The 18,148-nt window shown below is 34.6% G+C and overlaps 1 protein-coding gene across 1 annotated transcript in view; it reads right to left on the reverse strand.

The window, feature by feature from the left end:
* The window catches only part of PIK3C2G (phosphatidylinositol-4-phosphate 3-kinase catalytic subunit type 2 gamma), a 425,918-nt gene that overhangs the window by 49,554 nt on the left and 358,216 nt on the right, over nt 1-18,148 (reverse strand). The window contains exon 29 of the mRNA XM_037846573.1: nt 16,571-16,679. Within this exon, the coding sequence (XP_037702501.1) occupies nt 16,571-16,679 (109 nt within the window). The remainder of the gene's footprint in view (nt 1-16,570; nt 16,680-18,148) is intronic.

An 18,148-nucleotide genomic window follows, 5' to 3' on the forward strand; every position in this document is an offset into this window, starting at 1 on the left:
TCTTGTTTCCCTGTAATCCATTCTCCACACAACTGCCAAACTGATCTTTCAAAATGAAAATCTAATAATTAACTGCTTAAAATCTGGCAGCAGCTCTCCATTGCCCTCAAGGAAAGAACTACTTAACAAGACTGTTAAGATCTTTCTTGATCCGGACCTTGCTCATTTCTCCTTCCTCATCTCTCACCATTTCCCTCTGGCACTTTATGCTTAGCTATACCAAATCATTTTAATTCCTCAAATGTAGTGTGCTCTCACCTCCTAGTTTTCTCACCTGCTGGCTTCTCCATCCTTTCCACCCCTATCCACCCCCATGTCCAAGATGGACTACATGCTCTTTTCTACACTTGTCAGTCTTATCAGTGAGATCAAGAGCAGAGATTAAGTCTTATTCATTGGCCTAATACAGTTTCTGAGCTTAATAGATGCTTGTTAGAAACAAACTGAGGTCTGTCTTCAGATATAAAATGCATAGGTTTTCTCACGCAAATATTCTCATCTATATAGCAGTTTTGTGTATCACTGTAAATTTGTCAATTAGCAATTTTGATCTTCACATAATGACTTCCTGTGGGCTTTCTTAATGGGATCTATCCTCAAGAAATGGATCCACATTCAGGGTGCTGACCAAGGCAAGTTTTTAATTTTGAAAGCTTAAAGTCAAACTTCAGAATGTTTAGAATTTGTTGCAGGAAATTTGACCTTCTTTGGCCTTTTGACAACTAGTCAATTATTCTTCTCCAGCAACATTTTTACTTCACAGCAGAATGGGCATTAAACTTCAACGGGAGGCAGAATATCTTCCCAATTAGTGCCTGAAATGTCACCACTAGCTAATCATTCCCTTGTGTTTACATTGTCATATCCTTGAAGCACTCCTTTATAATTCTGGGTATGGGTGACATACTAAATACGAATCCCTTATTGTAACATGGTTTTCATTCTTGAGGCGACTCATGATCCAGTATCGATGGAGGGACATATCAATAAAAGGAAAGAAGAGGTTACAAAATGTCATATTGCTGGGTCTCAAAATAATCTATTTAAAAATTTTTCCAGAATTGGCTTTATTTGTGCTCATTCATCCATTACCAGTGTGCATGCTTTTCATCACATTGTACTGCTGGGTAGTTTGTAGAAGTATAGAAATGTTAGCACTTCAGTAGCTCTCACTAATAACTTGGCTCTTTGTTCAAAACCTGGTTTTCATTGACCCCCATTTAGTTGTATAGGTTGTACACTGCACAACTCTAGGGGTGCCATTCTAACATTGACTGGATATATAACCATATGTGGCAGGACTCCCCAAAAGTAGGGTTGTCAAGTTTAGCATATAAAAACAGAGGATGTCCATGCACTATTTGGGACATGATTTTACTAAGTAATTATTTGTTGTTTATCTAAAATTCAAGTTTAACTGAGGGGCCTGTATTTTATCTGGCAATTCCACCTATATGGGATGTGTGGAAAATGAGTGGGCATTTTTTTAGATGTCCCAGTAAACAGAGGGTACAAATGGCAATTAATGGGAAAAGCCGCTTATCTTACACATCTTGCAATACCTAGGGGATTATGAAGAGTTTCTTTTCTGCTTAATTCCTCAAATGATGATAGTTCCCTAGTTAATAAACTGAATTTACCTACATAATTTCTAGAAATGAGAAAAAGTGAACACCAGAGAGGCTAAGTGGTTGACTAATTGGAATTACTACAAACAAAAGACTGATAGACCGTGGTCAGTAACCCCAGGCTCACTGTGTGACCACAACAAACCAGCCTATAAAAGGAGAGAGAGCATATGGGGGAAGGTGGGAGACATGACTAGAGAACTCTTTAGGGATCCTAGAGCTTGCTAGTTACCTGAACAAGCTTAAAGCTGGTGTTACTGGATGAATTTCAAGCAGAAAAGCAACATGAACAGAAAGACAACATTTAGAAAAATGATAGTGCAGCACTGTGAAGAAAGAAAATACAACAGCCAGCCTTAGAGAAAGTCATCAGCAAAATCCCTATATGCTCAACTTGTATTCTCTGGGCATTCTCTTCTTTTCCTTTTACTCTCTCAAATGGTACAATATGCTCTCTCCTGTTCCCTTTATACCTCTGGTCCTGGAGGAGGGGTGGTGTCCTCCCTACATCTCACAGCCCTTATAACCTACTAGTCTTCCTATACGAAAATGTCCTGCTTTGAATATCAGGTCTACTGATTATAGCACCTTCTATCCCTTGTTGTTGCACCTATCAATCCCTAGATCACTGACCTTCATTTCTTTAAGGTTTTTAACTGTGGCATATTGTCACTTTCCCCAACAGTAACCCTGTCATAACTCATACTCATTTCATTATTCACACAAATCATCCTTCCATACCCTAGACTCTTTGTTCTTGAACAGCCACTGATTCCTGTTTCCTTGATCTTGTCTTGACCGATGGCTAAACCCATTCCATTGTCTTGGTTTCTAGCCTTCCAGTCTACAACCACCACCTTTCTCCTTTCCAGATCACTCCCTCTTTTATACAATTGAAACAATCTGTTCACTCTAACTTTTCATTGGCCCTTATCCTTTTCACGTTCTTTTGCCTCTCCTTGGCCAAATTAAATTTCACAGTACGCAATTTTAATAACTTCCTTGCATATTCTTTTCAACTCCTCTGCCTCTCTTTTGCATTATTGTATTCACTTGGAAAAATCCCAATCCTGTTTCCTCTCTGCTAACTTTGCAACTGTAACAGACCTGTTGAATCTAGGTGGAAAAAAGTACTGAACCATGCTTACAGGTCTCACTGTAACCTCATACCCACTGCATACACTCAAGTGGGTCTTCATGATTTTCTGGCAGTTCTATATAAATTCTTAGTCCATTAATTCTTAAAAAAAATTTTTTTTAATTGTAGTAACATGCATACAACTCAAAATTTCCTATTTTAACCACTTTTAAGTGTGTAATTCAGTGGTATTAATTACATTCACAATATTGTGTCACCATCACCAACATCCATTACCCAAACTTTTTATTCCTCAAACAGAACCTATGTAACTATTAAGCAATACCTCCTCATTCCTCACCCCATCTGACCCCCCAGCCCTTGGTAACCTTTAATCTACTTTCTGTCTCTATGAATTTGCTTACTCTAATATTTCATATAATTGAATTCAAACTATATTTGTACTGCTGTATTTGACATTTCATTCAACATGATGTCTTCAAGGTTCATCCATGTTGTAGCATATATTCAGAACTTCATTCCTTTTTACAGCTGAATAATATTCCATTGTATGTATATACCACATTTAAAAAAATATACTCATCTGTTGATGAGCATTTGGTTAGTTTTCATCTTTTAGTTATTGTGAATAATGCTGCTATGAATATTGGAGAAACAAATATCTATTTGTGTCTTCTGCTTTCAGTTCTTTGGGATATATACATAGAATTGGTATTGGTGGCTCATATGGTAGGTCTATATTTAACTTTCTGAGGAACCACCAAATTAATTTGCTCAGTGGCTGTATCATTTTACAATCCCCACCAATAATGTATAAGGGTTTCATTTTCTCTGCATCTGCAACAACATTTCTTTTCTTTTTTTTTTTTTTTAATAGTAATGTAAAGTGGTATTCATGACTTTGATTTTCCCTGTTGATCAGTGATGTTCAGCATCTTTTCATGTGCTTTTTGACCATTTGTGTATCTTCTTTGGAGAGATGTCTATTAAAGTCCTCTGCCCACTTTTAATTCATTTATTTGTCTTTTTGTTGTTGAGTTGTAGAAGTTCAGATATATTTTAGATATTAAACCCTTACTAGATATATGGTTAGCAATAATTTTCTCCCATTCAGTAAGTTGTTTTTCCACTTTCTTGATAAGGTCCTTTGAGGTACAGAAGTTTTTTTTTTAATTTTGATGAAATCCATGTTCCCTATTTTTTTCTTTTGTTGCTTGTATGTTTGGTATATCTAAGAATTCACTGTCAAATCCAAGGTTATGAAGGCTTGCTTCTATAATTTCTTCAGAGTCTTCTGTTTAGGTCCTTGATTCATTTAGAGTTAACTTTGTATAAGGTTTGAGGTAGGGGTCCAACTTTGTTCTTTTGCATGTGAATATCTAATTTTCCCATCAATTCATTAAAGAGATTATTCTTTCCTCAATTAATGTATTTGTCATCCTTGTTGAAAATCAGTTGGCCATAGATGTGTGGGTTCATTTCTGGATTCTCAAATTCAGAGAGAACTGCATTGGTCCACATGTTTATCTCTATGCCAGTACCACACTGTTTTGGTTACTGTGGCTTTATAGGAAGTTTTGAAATCAGAAAGTGTGAGATCTCCAACTTTCTTCTTCTTTTTCAATATTGATTTAGCTATTTGGAGCCCCCTGTGATACTATATGTATTTGAAGATCAGTTTTTCGATTTCTGTAAAAAAGGCTGCTATAGTTTTGATAGAGATCACATTGAATATATAGACCTCTTTGGATAGTAATGATACCTTAAAAATATGTCTTCCTACCAATGAACACGGGGTGTCTTGCCATTTAGTTAGGTCTCTTAAAATTCCTTTTAACAGTTTTTTGTAGTTTTCAGTTTATAAATCATTCACTCCTTTGGTTAAATTTATCCTTAGAGATTTTATTGTTTTAGATGCTACTGTAAATGCATTTTAAAAATTTCCATTTGGGGTTGTTTTTGCTGGTATATAGAAACATAGCTGATTTTTGCATACTAATCTTGTAGCTTACAACTTTGCCGAATTTGTTTATTACTTCCATTAGTTTTCTTTGTGGGTTGTTTAGGATTTTCCATATAGAAGGTCATGTCATCTATAAATAAAGATAGTTTTACTTTTTCCTTTCCAATTTAGACAACTTTTTACTCTTTTTCTTTCCTAATTGCTCTGTTTACAATTTACAGTACAATGTTGAATAGCAGTGGTGAAAGTGGGCATCCTTGTCTTGTTCCTGAACTTAAGGGAAGGATTTCAGCTTTAGTTCATTTACTCTTGCACAAACCTACAGGGCTATTTCATACCTAGCCTTGCTTCTCAAAACTGCAGTACTCTTTCCCTGTCTCACTCTTCTCATGGCTGAGCTTCTTGTGTTATTGGAAAATAGATACAGAAGAGAATTGCGGTAAGCTCCCAATGCCAGATCTATCACCTTACCTCACGTCTGTCCTTCCCTCCATTACATTGACGTATTTGTCAGTGCTTTAAATTTAAGGCTGCTTTGGGCACTGGATCCTACACTCTTTTCTTTACTCAAGGTCATCACTATGGTCTCTGGCTAAGCTCTATTTCTTGCTTGCATCATCAATTTTTGCTTCTTAAATGGATCTTTCCAACAGCATACTAGGATGCTCTAATTTATTGAGGTAAACAAAATTCTTTAACTACATTCCCCTGAATACAACTTTTTTTTTTTTACTGCTTTAGAGCAATGCTCCTGCAAAGATTGCTTTCTACTCTATATTCGCAGTTCCTTTCCACATTCTATCTTCAGCCCATTCCAATCAGATTTTTGTTCCCATCACTTCCACCAAACTGTTCTTGTCAAATTCACCAGTGATATCCATTTCTCTAAATCCAGTGATCAATTCTCAATTCTTGACCCATCAACATCACTTGATATAGTTGAAACACTGTCTTCTCTTGGGATTCCAGGGTATCACTCTTCTGCTTTCCAACTGAAACTCTTTAGTCTCCTTTGGTGGTTCTTCACAATCTCCTCAAACTTTAAAATAGGGGTGCTGCAGGGTTCAGTCCTCAGATCTCTTCTATTTGCTATTAAGCTTCCTACTCTAGGTAATGTCATCCAGGCTCATGGCTTTGAAAGTCATTTATATGCTGACCAGTGCAATATTCATATTTCCAGTCTAATTTTCCCCCTGAACTCAAGAGATGTCTCCATCTTTCTGCTTGACATCTCTATCTGGAAATCTCAACGGCAACTCACACTAATTGTGTTTCAATCCAATCTCTTGATTGCTTTTCCACACCCCACACTGCTGCTTCCACAGTTTTCTCCATCGCATTAAATCTTATCTGATATTCAGCCATATATTACCTGCTATAAAGCCACAAAGGTGGTAAATGGCTGTTTCCTCCTGATTGGCTGGTGCCTGTGTCTTAACAGTTGTTTAATACTTGGGACATCCCTCCTACATAGATATTACAGTCATCAGTGTATATTTGGTGAATAAATGAATGAATGGTTAAGATTTGTCTTGGGGAATCTAAAGTTATTAACTTTGATGTCAAGGATCCATGTACATGCATTGGGCTATGTGAAATGATCTGTGAGGTTATTTTTTCTTCTGTTAGAGCTGATATATATCTAATTATCATGGGATTTTTACCATCTAATAATGTACTTTTAAATTAAAAATGTAGTCAATAAAGAACAAATTTGAAATCCCATTGCACAATTTAAAATTAAAATCTGCATTAGCTTATATTTTAATTTCAGAGTTCTTATTAATATTTTTGTTTACCAATTATATTGTCATTTGTAGATTGAAATGACTGATTTTTTTACAGAGTTGATCAATTCAAATTTGCTCAAAGCCTAATTGTTTTTCCTATGTCTTACGAACATACTCTTGCTCTCAAAGACTACATAGAGTTAAAGTACTTGAAAAGATCAGAAGTGATGTAATGTAACACTGAGATCAATTTTTTTCTTTCTTTAAAACAGCACATTAAGAGTTCCCATTATTAACTGGCCAGCCAATATCTAGAATTGGCTGCAAGATTTAGATTTGTTGTGTTAAAACAATAAGCCAAATCCATCTCTCTCAAACACCATGAAGTACTGTAAAAATGTGAATTTAAAAATGAATCCTCATAAGAGTTCTAAATCAAAGTTGAACAGTAATTGTATTTTACTGCCTTTTTCATAAAGCAGCTTGGCAGTGCCCAGTCTTAAATACAGTTCAACCCACTGTATTCATATTGGAATTACAAGGAAGAACGACACTATGAAGAACAGTGAACTTCTAGAGGTATCTTCCACAATTCTGGTTCTAAAATGTCATCAGCATTTTACCAGACTGTGAAAAATAATCTTGATTTTACTGATGATACATATGTGACATTTATCCTGCCCGCAACATAATCTCAGCCAGTTCCAAATAAGAAAAGAGCAATGTAGTGACAAATGTAGGAATTAACATCTGGGTTTAGCAAGCAGTGAACAAGAACCACATGTTCACTATTAAGATAGAATTTACCCGTTCGGATTATTTTGACATTTGATTTCTGCTTTAAAAACAATATTGCTTCAACCTTAGGTTATATCATTCCTTATTTAAAGAGACTTCCAGAAATGAGTGACAATACTGAGAAGAACCAAAAATCACAATGAATGTTGCTTCAAAAAATTTGAAACTACAGCTCTTTGTATGTCTCTGCTGAACTCAAACATGGGCCTCACTTTTGGCTAGGTACTACAATCATTTGCTGTAATTTTATTACATGTCTGTATTAATCTTTATAAAGATCTTTATCTCAAAACAGATTCCCATCCAAACCAGAGCAAAATAAAGAAACAAAAAGAATTCTTGCCATCACCACTATTGTTTGCTTGAATGAAACTCCAAACATTGAAAGAAAATATGCCAGTGCTCTACAGTGCCCAGATTTAATTTTTGTTGATTTGGGGATCTATTAATACAGCACTATTTTATTTATTTTGTAGCATAGACTGAAAAAACAATAAATGACATGCAAGTTATTCCCTCAGTTAAAGGAAGCTATCTTATTGAACTTGAAGTACCCATCTGCACAATTCAATTCAATTAATTAGCAGAGTGTTACTTTGGGAGAAGACATGCCTAAAATTTCAACTTCTTTTAGTCTAAGACTATTATGGGATAAGACAGGATACCCTCCTTGAAACTCCACTGCTTGAAGCTGGCTGAAGGACTCTTACTTGGAGTACTTCTAATATCTGTGATTTCACAAAAGCGTTTCATGTTTGATGACGTAAATGCCCCCTTACTTTTTCTTCTAACTTTTTTTTTCTACTTTAATCACAGACTTTAATTTAATCCAAGATAAAAACAATGTGGTACCTGAAATTTCTTCAGCCTTCCTGTGCTTAAATACTAACAGAGATTAAAAACAACACAAAATGAAATTTAAAAAATTGTTCTTGGGGCGTCTATAATAGTTTTTTAATGCAGAACATTAACAAATGTGAATGTGATGAAACTTTCAAGCTATGTGTTTGGTGGTTCTGTTCATGAATTAATATGGTGGCAAGAATGTTCCCTAAGCCTCGCTGTCTAAACCATGTTTTGCCACATACCTGTATATGCCTGCCGCCTCTGCTTTCCCCTCACATAGCAGTTCTCTACCAATACTTCTATGTTAACTTACCTTTGAGTTTTCACAGAAGATACATTAATGAGTTCCATATTGAAAGCCTGCTATGGTATGAAGACAGATACCAATATTCATCTTTTTCTTGCCATGGCCAGAAATCAGGTGTCTCTATATTTTGCACTTAATTGTCCTGTTTAATTAGGCCAAAGACTGACAGTTCAAATCATTATGGTTATGGGACATTGTGTTATTCATTCTGAAAAGACATTGTCTCCAAAACAGCTTTAATATAAACAGCAAGGCAGCCCTGAGCATGCAAAGATGACAAAATCATCCACCATCCCTTTAGCACTTTCCCTTACAGGCAAAATGAAAAATCCATTCAGCCTTGACTATAACATAAGTAAATGGACATGACCTTAACAGAATGTCAGTTAGTAAGGGACATTAAGATGTCGACATTCTATATTCCTTACTATGCAAAAGCACTTGGAACCCAATGAAACGATACAAGCTATTTTGATCCTATAGGGAAGAAGTCTGTGTTATAACTCATTTCACATTACCAATTAATTGAGAAAGAAGACCAAACATATTTATAAAAAGTTATATCATTTATAATGAGGAAGAAGTGCAATAGTATAAATTCAGGAATATCCAATATGTAATTTAGTACATTCCAGCTTTCCTATTATTTTTTTATTAGAGCAGTTGTAGGTACAGAGAAAAGTCATGCAGATAGTACAGAGTTCCTATATAACTCCCCCCCGCCCCCCACCCAGGTCTCACTATTATTAACATTTTGTGGTAGGATGGTATTTTTGTTACAATAGATGAAACAATGTTTATGGGTTTAATAGAATATTAAACACAGATAGAGAGAGAATTAGTTACTCAGATGATAGGTTTGAAAAAACTATTCAGAATGAATCACGGAGAGATAAAATGATGAAAAATATAGAAGTAAGTGTATGAGATGTGGAAAATACAGTGAGGAGAGTTAACATATATGTGATTACATTTCTAGAAAGAGTAGAGAGGAAGAGCTATAAGCATTATTCAAAGTGATAATGACTGAGAATTTTCTAAAATTAATGAAAGACATCATGCTACAAATTCAAGAAGCCCTAAAATGTCAAGCATAATAAATGGAAATAAGTCACACCTGGGAAATTTAAAGTAAAACTGCTCAAAACCAAAACAAAATGGAAAATATTAAAAGTAGCTAGAGATTAAGGGAAGAAAAAATTCCTCTAAAGGAGTAATAATTAAGCAGATGACTTCCTGACAGAATCAATGGAAACCAGAAGACAATGACATGATAGCTTTAAAGTTTTATAAATAGAATCATTGCCACCTAAATTCAGTACTCAGCAAAAATATTCCACAAGGAAGAAGGCAAAATAAAAATATTTTGAGACAAATAAAAATTTAGAGATTTTGTCAATAGCAAATCCACATTAAAGGAAATAGTAAATGATATTCTTCAGGTAGACAGATAGCAATTCCAGATGGAAAGTCAGAGTAACAGGAACCAATGAACATTAAACATGTCAGTAATACTAAACAAATTCTAATTGTAGAAAACAATTAGAATGTCTTAATCTTATAGATACCAAAATAAAGGTATATTATTATTATAGCATATAAGACTAAAGTGGGTTAAATAGATAAAGTGTTCTAAGGGTCTTGCATCATTTGAGAATTGATAAAAAATATAGACTTATATTAGACTTAATAAATCAAGGATGCATGCTTCAATCATCTCTATGGTAATTCCTAAAAATCTAGTTAAAGAGTATATAACTTCTAAGACTACAGAGGACAAAAATGGAATAAAAATATTAAATTTAAAGAAAGGGAGAAAAGTAAGAAAAACAAATACATCAGGTGTGTCAAAAAAAGCACTTATTGAAATGGTAAACTTGAATATATATATACACACACGTATACATGTATTTATCAGTGACTATATTAATGTAAATAAGTAATCCAGTTAAAAGATAAAGATTGTTGCTAGATATAAAACAAAGCTTATTTTGTGTTGGTTAGAAGAGTGGCAACTAAAATATAAAAATACAGAACAGTTTAAAGGAAATTAATGGAAAATGTATCACGCAAACACTGGTCAAAAGAAAGCTGATACAGCTATATTAATATTAGATAATACATATTTTAATACACAGACATTGCTAGAGATAGAAGAGACATGAATAATAGTGAAAGATTTAATATACTGGGAAGGTAGAATGATTCTCCATGTGAATGATCCTAATTACTACACTACAAAATAGATAAAAGCAAAAATTAACAGAAAGATAAAAGAGAAGTAGTTAAATCCATAAACACATTGGGAGATTTCTAAACACTTCTATTGTTGACTGATAACATAAGCAAACAAAAATCATTAAAGACACAGACAATTTGAACCATATGCATGACGGCATCCAACAACTGCAGAATACCTTCTTTTTAAGCACAGATGAAATATTTATCTAAATTGAGCATATACAGGCCCATAAAACAAGTTTCAAACATTTCAAAGGATTGAAATAACACAAATTATGTTCTCTGACTACAGTGCAGCAATAAATAACACAAAAATAAGAGACACTCCATATATTTGAAAAATTAAGGCTATACTTTTTAATAATCCATAGTCACAAGAAAAATCATAGTGGAAAATATATAAATATTTTGAATAAATCATGAATAAAATAAAATACTGTATGTGAAAATTTGCAGGATGCAATTAAATCTTGATTAGGAGGGGATATTTAGAACTTCATATAAGAGAACATAGGTTAAAAATAAACAAGTAAAGTAATAACCTGAGGAAGTTAAAATTGAAGAGTACATTATAGCCAAAGGAAGCAGAAGGAAGGAAACAACAAAGATAGGAGCAAAGATAAATGAATTAGAAAAATAAATTACAATAGAAAGTCTCAATAAAGCACAGTTTACTCTTTGTTAAGATTAATAAAATTCATAAACCCCTAACAAGATTGATCAAGAAAAAGGAGATAAATTATAATGATATATGTCAGAAAAGGGAAAGCTGATATCAATTTAAATCCTACAAATGTTAAAAGAGATTATAGGAGGATACTATGAGTAGCTTCATGCCAACAAATTAGTACAAATTTCTCTGAACCTGCAGCTTGACACATAAGCTCATGAAGAAATAGAAAATGTGAACTGTCATATAACTCTTAAATAAATCAACTCTCCAGACTTAGATGGCTTCACTAATTATTTAAAGATATAAAACAAGTTTTATACGAACTCTTCCAGAGAGTAGAAACAAAGCAAGAATCATTCCCAACTAAGATTACGAGGTAAGCAAATTCTTGATCTGAAAACTGTCAAAGACTTTACCAGAAGAAAAAAACTGCAGGCTATTCTCTCATGTACAAAGTGAAAACAAACACTAAAGATAATGTTAAGTCAAATCCAGCAATACATCAAAAGGAAAATACATTATGAGCATGTGGAATTTACCCAAGGAATACAAGTTTGGTTTGAAATAAGAAAATCCTTCAATGTAATTCACCACTTTATCAGAATAATTAAAAAAAAAAAATAATAGATTCGGAAAAATATTTGATAAAATTCAACATCCTTCATTATAAAAGTTATAAGCAATTTAAGAATAAAAGGTAACTTTCTTAATATAATAAAGAGTAGCTTCTTAAACCTGCATACTTAATGAAGAAATAGTTTACATTTCCTCCGTGAATTCAGAAATAAGACAAACATGTCCACCATCTCCACTTCAATTAAATGTTTGTATTGGAAGTACTAGAGAGTACAAAAGAATAATAATAAGAGGAAAAAGAAATAAAATATATAAATATTGGAAAGGAAGAATAAAACTGTCATTATTTGCAGACAATATGATTGTGTGAGTAGAAAATCCAAAATATCATAGATAAATGAGAATTAAATGTGAACTTAGAAAGGCTATTGGATAAAACATCATACTACAAAATCAGTTATATATCTATAATTGTGAGAAACAGAAAAATAATTTCAAAAGGTACTGTTAACAATGGCATGAAACATAAGATATCTAGTTATAAGTATAACAAAACATTTGTAAGACCTCTATAGACAAAACAATAAAATATAATTGAGAAAACAAAAAAAAATGACCTTAATGGACGTAAGTCCATAATAGTGCTTTAGAAGATATTAAGTTGCAAACAATTAAAATCCTAGTTGGTTTTGCCTGGAACCAACAAGCTATTTTTAAAGTTTATCTAGATTGTTCTGTGTGAGGCTCACCCTCCCATCCCCTTGAAGTGTTTGATCATTGGAACAAGAAGAAGGCCGTGTTTGGGGTGTACGACAATCTTGGGATCCTGGAAAACATTGAAAAGCACCCCAAGAACTGATCAAGAGCCCCAGATAACATCAAGGCTGGAAAGGGAATTGCAGCATTGTATCAGAAGAGCCAAAATACCGTCTAAGAGTAAGGATAAGGTAGGATGACTTACTCTGTTAGAGTATCTTTAACAAGACATGTTAAAGATACAGTAATTAAGACACTCTGTTGGTACAAGGATAGACAAAGAGATACTTGAATAGAACATAGAGCTCTGAAATAGACAGGTACCTAGATGGATACTTGAATTATCACAAATTTGGCAATGCACAGCAGTGGGTAAAGGAGAGTCTTTTAAATAAAATCTTGGCACAACTGAGAGTTCACATGGAAAAAATAAAATGTCTTCACACCATACACTAAGGTTTATTTCTCATGGGTTGTAGATTTAAATGTGAAAGGCAAAACAACAAAGCTTTTAGAAGACATAAAATACTACCTTTATGATATTGAGATAGTTATATTCTCTTAACCATAAAGGAAACTATTGATATGTTTTACTACATTAAAATTAAAGATTTCTGTTCATCAGAAGATACCATAAAGAGAACAAAGGGATAGGAACAGAGTAGAAAAAATATTTGCTACTTAGAAAGCACTTCTGTTCAGGATATATGAAGAAATGCTGTGAATAAATAAAAGAATGTCAATAACTCAGTAGAAAAATGGCAAGGGACATGAACTGGCACTTCACCGAAGAGGATATCCAAATGACCAAACAACATATGAAAAAGCATTCAATCCCATTAGTAATCAGAAAAATACTAATTACAAACGCAATGAGATACACACACAACAAAATGGCCAAAATTTAAAAGATTGACAATAATGAGCATAGACAAGGGTGTAGAAAATTGGAACATTTATTCACAGCAAATTAGAGTGTAAATTGGTCATTATAATGTTGAACGTTAGTATATCCTACAATCTGGAAATTCTGCTATGTGTATGACTAAAATGTGTGTGTACTGAAACATACATGTAAAAGAATATTCATAGCAGCATTATTAGTCATATCCCCAAATTGGAAATATTCCAATTGCCCATGTAGAGAAGAATGTATAAATGAATTGCAATATAGCCATATAATAGGATGATAAATAATAATGAAAATATAGGAACTACAGCTACATGCAACACTACGGATGAATCTCACAAACACATTATGCAAAAGAAGCCAAACACAAAAAATTATATGCTGTGTCATTCCATTTATATATTGTCTCTCCCCACCCTACCCCCTTCCCGCCAAAAAAAAAAAAAAAAAGCAGAGAAAATATGATGGTATTTAGAGAGGCATGCTGGAATGGCTAAATTGTCAAGAAAACAAAGTAGGGAGACACTGAGGTTTTATGATCAGGAGGTGGCATCAGAGAGGCTTTTGGGTTGCTGGAAAGGTTCTATTTCTTCACCCTGGAGATAGTCTGCTGCTGCATAATGAATCATCCCATTGCTGACTTAAAACAATGGGCACTTTATCATTCTCTCTCTCGGTTCTAGGGCTTGGACTGTGTGCGACTAGGGTGTTCTTGCTTGGGGTCTATAACGAGATTGCAGTCATTTGGTGGCTGGCGCTGGCAGTCATCTCCAGCGTTGCCCAGTCACATGACTGGAAGTTGCTGCTCATTGGCTGTGGGCTGGGACTCAGCTGGGGCCTGGAACCGTGCTGCTCCTAGTTCACCTCTCTTTCAATTTGATCTATGTGGAGTCTCCCCCTGGCAGGCTTTGGGGTAGCTGAATTTTTTTATAGCAGCTGAAGGCTCCCTGAGTGAGTTTCCCAAGAGAAACTGGCAGAAACTGCATGGCCTTTTCTAACCTAACCTGGAAGCCAAGAAAATATTCTATTTGATGAGAAATTCGCAAAGGCATTCGGGTTCAAGAGGGGAGACACAGACTCCTCTGCTTGATGGGAGCATGGCAAAGAATTTTCAGACATATTTTGAAACTATCACATGGTTACATGGGTGTTTCCTTTAAAATAAATCATCAAGACTGTCCAATTCTGTTTTGTAGATCTTTCTGTATGTGTTTTATCTATTTAACTTGAAAGGCTAAAAAAACCTTTCTAAAAAACATAGTTCCAGTCTAGTAAGGAGGGCCAAGATCTCTCAGAGTGGTGAGCAGCATCATTATTCTTACTGGTTTTAGTTCCTCACTGCTATCTAAGGCTTGGCTTTCCTTCTTAACTAAACTTTACTGCTAATTTTATCTTCATCTCACAGTTTACTCACAAAAATACTGAGATGCAACAGAACTGTGTCCTTGCACTTTTCCATATATTCCATGTGGTAGGCAGAATAATGACCCCCAAAGAAGTTCACATGCTAATCCCTTACATGGCGAAAGGACTCTGAAGGTGGAATTGTATTAAGAATCTTGAGACGGTGAGGTTATCCTGGATTATCCAGTTGGGTCCAATGTAATCACAAGAATCCTTGTAAGAGGGAGTATTTTAGTTTGCTAATGCTGTGGGAATGCAAAACACCAGAAATGGATTGGCTTTTATAAAAGGGGGTTTATTTGGTTACACAGTTACAGTCTTAAGGCCACAAAGTGTCCAAGGTAACACATCAGCAATCGGGTACCTTCACTGGAGGATGGCCAATGGTATCTGGAAAACCTCTGTTAGCTGGGAAGACATGTGGCTGGCTTCTGCTCCAAGTTCTGGTTTCAAAACGGCTTTTTCCCAGGATGTTCCTCTCTAAATTGCAGTTCCTCAAAAATGTCACTCTTAGTTGCACTTGGGGTATCTGTCCTCTCTCAGCTTCTCCAGAGCAAGAGTGCTTTCAATGGCCGTCTTCAAACTGTCTCTCATCTGCAGCTCCTGTGCTTTCTTCAAAGTGTCCCTCTTGTCTGTAGCTCCTCTTCAAAATGTCACTGTTTTGTCAGCTCATGTATATGACTCCACTGATCAACTTAGACCCACCCCGAATGGGCAGAGCAACACCTCCATGGAAATTATTCAATCAGAGTCATCACCCACAGCTGGGTGGGGCGCATTCCAAAGAAACACTCAAAGAATTACAATCTAATCAACACTGATAAGGTCTGCCCACACAAGATTACATCAAAGATAATGGTGTTCAGGGGACACAATATATTCAAACTGGCACAGGGAGGCAGGAGAATCGGAGTTAGAGAAAGAGATGTGATGGTAGCAGCAAAGGTTGGAGTGGTGCAATTTCTAGAAGGGTGCCACGAGCCAAGAAATACAGACAGGCTCTAGAATTTGGAAAAGGCAAGGAAATGGATTCTTTTCTAGAGCTTGCAGAAAAACCCAAGCCTGCCAATACATTAATTTTAGCCTTATAAAACCCAGTTTTGGACATCTGACCTCTAGAACTGTAAGAGAATAAATTTGTGTTTTTTTAAAGCCACCACAGTTTGTGGTAGTCTGTCAGAGCAGCAAAAGGAAATAACTACAAACCCCTTACTTTTTCTTCTACTCATGCCCTTCCTATGCTGTTTTGCTTCACTCGAAACAGTTCCCCTAGCCAACTCTATTAAATCTTACACATTGTGAAAGGCCCAGCTAAGATGTCTACTTCTCCCTGAAACCTTATCATCACAGTTGGAAGTAATTCTCAATCTTCTAAACCTCTAGAAGATTTTGTAGCACTGATAGTCCACTTATCACGTAGTACTTCACCAGAGTATTTGAAACTGAGGTTCTATACCTTCTTTGCTGCTCCCTAGTTTTCACCCAGGTCAGGGATTTTATAAATATCAGGCATAAAAGTTTGTTGAATGAATGGAGGGCTGAAAGGATATTATCATAAAATGTTTCTAAATACTGCCAATAATAGTACATGAAATAGTTGAAATTTTATGTAAACAAGTAAAAATAAATTGTAACATACATTTGCAACTTGGTATGATCCATTTAATATCTTTTGCATGTAATGATTAAGATCTCTGAATCTTTTGTGGTCCAAATTTGTAAAAGGTAAGTGCCACCAATGAGGAAACCTATTTTAAAGAAGAAAAGTATAAGCTTATTAGTTTGAAAATTGGCTACTGCATTGAAAGACTGTTCACAAAGTTACAGCTTTATCAGATGGAGGGGCCAATGAAAACATTTTAAAAAGCCACAGTATGCAAAATTAATCCTGAGAGTTTCATTAACATAATTGTGTCACTAGTGCAATTTTAACTGCCATCTATATTAATTTAATTTAACATATTAAGTTGATTTATTTGTTCCTTTTTACTATATTTATGGCAGACCACCCTCTTTTGTCTTTTAAGTACATGTGGAAGCTTAATAAATACTTGCTGAAGTTAATGATTCATAACTTTTCATAAAGTCAGACTGTATTATTTTTTCTGGGTTCACTAGAGACATTGCTACACTAACTAAATTAAACATTTAAACCCTGGGCTCAGGAGATCATTTAGAAAGTGATGACTCAACCACTAAGTAACATATGCTCCCATCTGGTCTTTGTCCTTTGGAGCAAAGAAGGAGCACTTCCCCCTGGGTTCTTACGTGAAGAATTTCCTTTGCATTGTTTTGTGATTCATCTTGATGGATTAGGCTTGATTAAGACCAGTTATTGGGTGGGATGACCTGTTAATGGCTAGCATTTGGCAACATGTCTTTGCTGGTTAAATACATGTTTTTAGGGAATATTTAGCAGCTTCTTCTGGCTGCAGTTTTGCTGCTGCCTCCTTCAATCCTCTGCATTGTTGGTACAGACCAGGACTGGACTACTATTGCTTTTTTGGGAAAAGAGGTGTGAAGGATACTGAAGAGTTGTGAGCAAGCTGCCAGAAGTATGACAATTTCAGGCCACCCCACATGCTGCTTCCTGTTACAAATATCAGGAAGTCCAAAACTATGTTTATGTATTTATATCATTAACATTTTATTTCTTAAAAAAAGTCTCTTCAGCTCCAAGGTTTAAAGTATTAAAATTAAATTTTTCATCTGGATTTAGTTAACATAAAAACTAGTACCAAAATACAATTAATCAAAAATATAATATAGCATTTACATCTTTATTAAATATAAAAAAACAAACATTTTTGGAAGTATACTGATAAATAGATGAATTGGGCTGGATTTCAAAATTAGTTCATTTACCTGTGGATGAATGTCCTTATTGCTGGAATAAAACAGGGTTCAGTATCAATTTTGTTCCTGTGATGTTGTCTTTATTTATATATTTACTAAAAAATCTTGTTTATAAATAAGTACATGAAAATTGAGGAATTCTGCTACAGTAATGTCATTCATTTGAGATCTTTTCAAGTTACATGCCAAATATAACATAGTGACCAATTACTGAAATTTATTTTTATGATCTTTTATCTGTCATCATGTCCTCCCACAATTTTGTTCACAACAAAGATTTGGAAACAGCTAATTTGCAAACAGATTTGATACCTGAGAGTACCAGATGTCAAATATCATTATCAGTATTAGAGTATCAGTA

The sequence above is a fragment of the Choloepus didactylus genome, chromosome 8 (genome assembly GCF_015220235.1).
Source record: "Choloepus didactylus isolate mChoDid1 chromosome 8, mChoDid1.pri, whole genome shotgun sequence".
Classification (NCBI taxonomy): domain Eukaryota; kingdom Metazoa; phylum Chordata; class Mammalia; order Pilosa; family Megalonychidae; genus Choloepus; species Choloepus didactylus.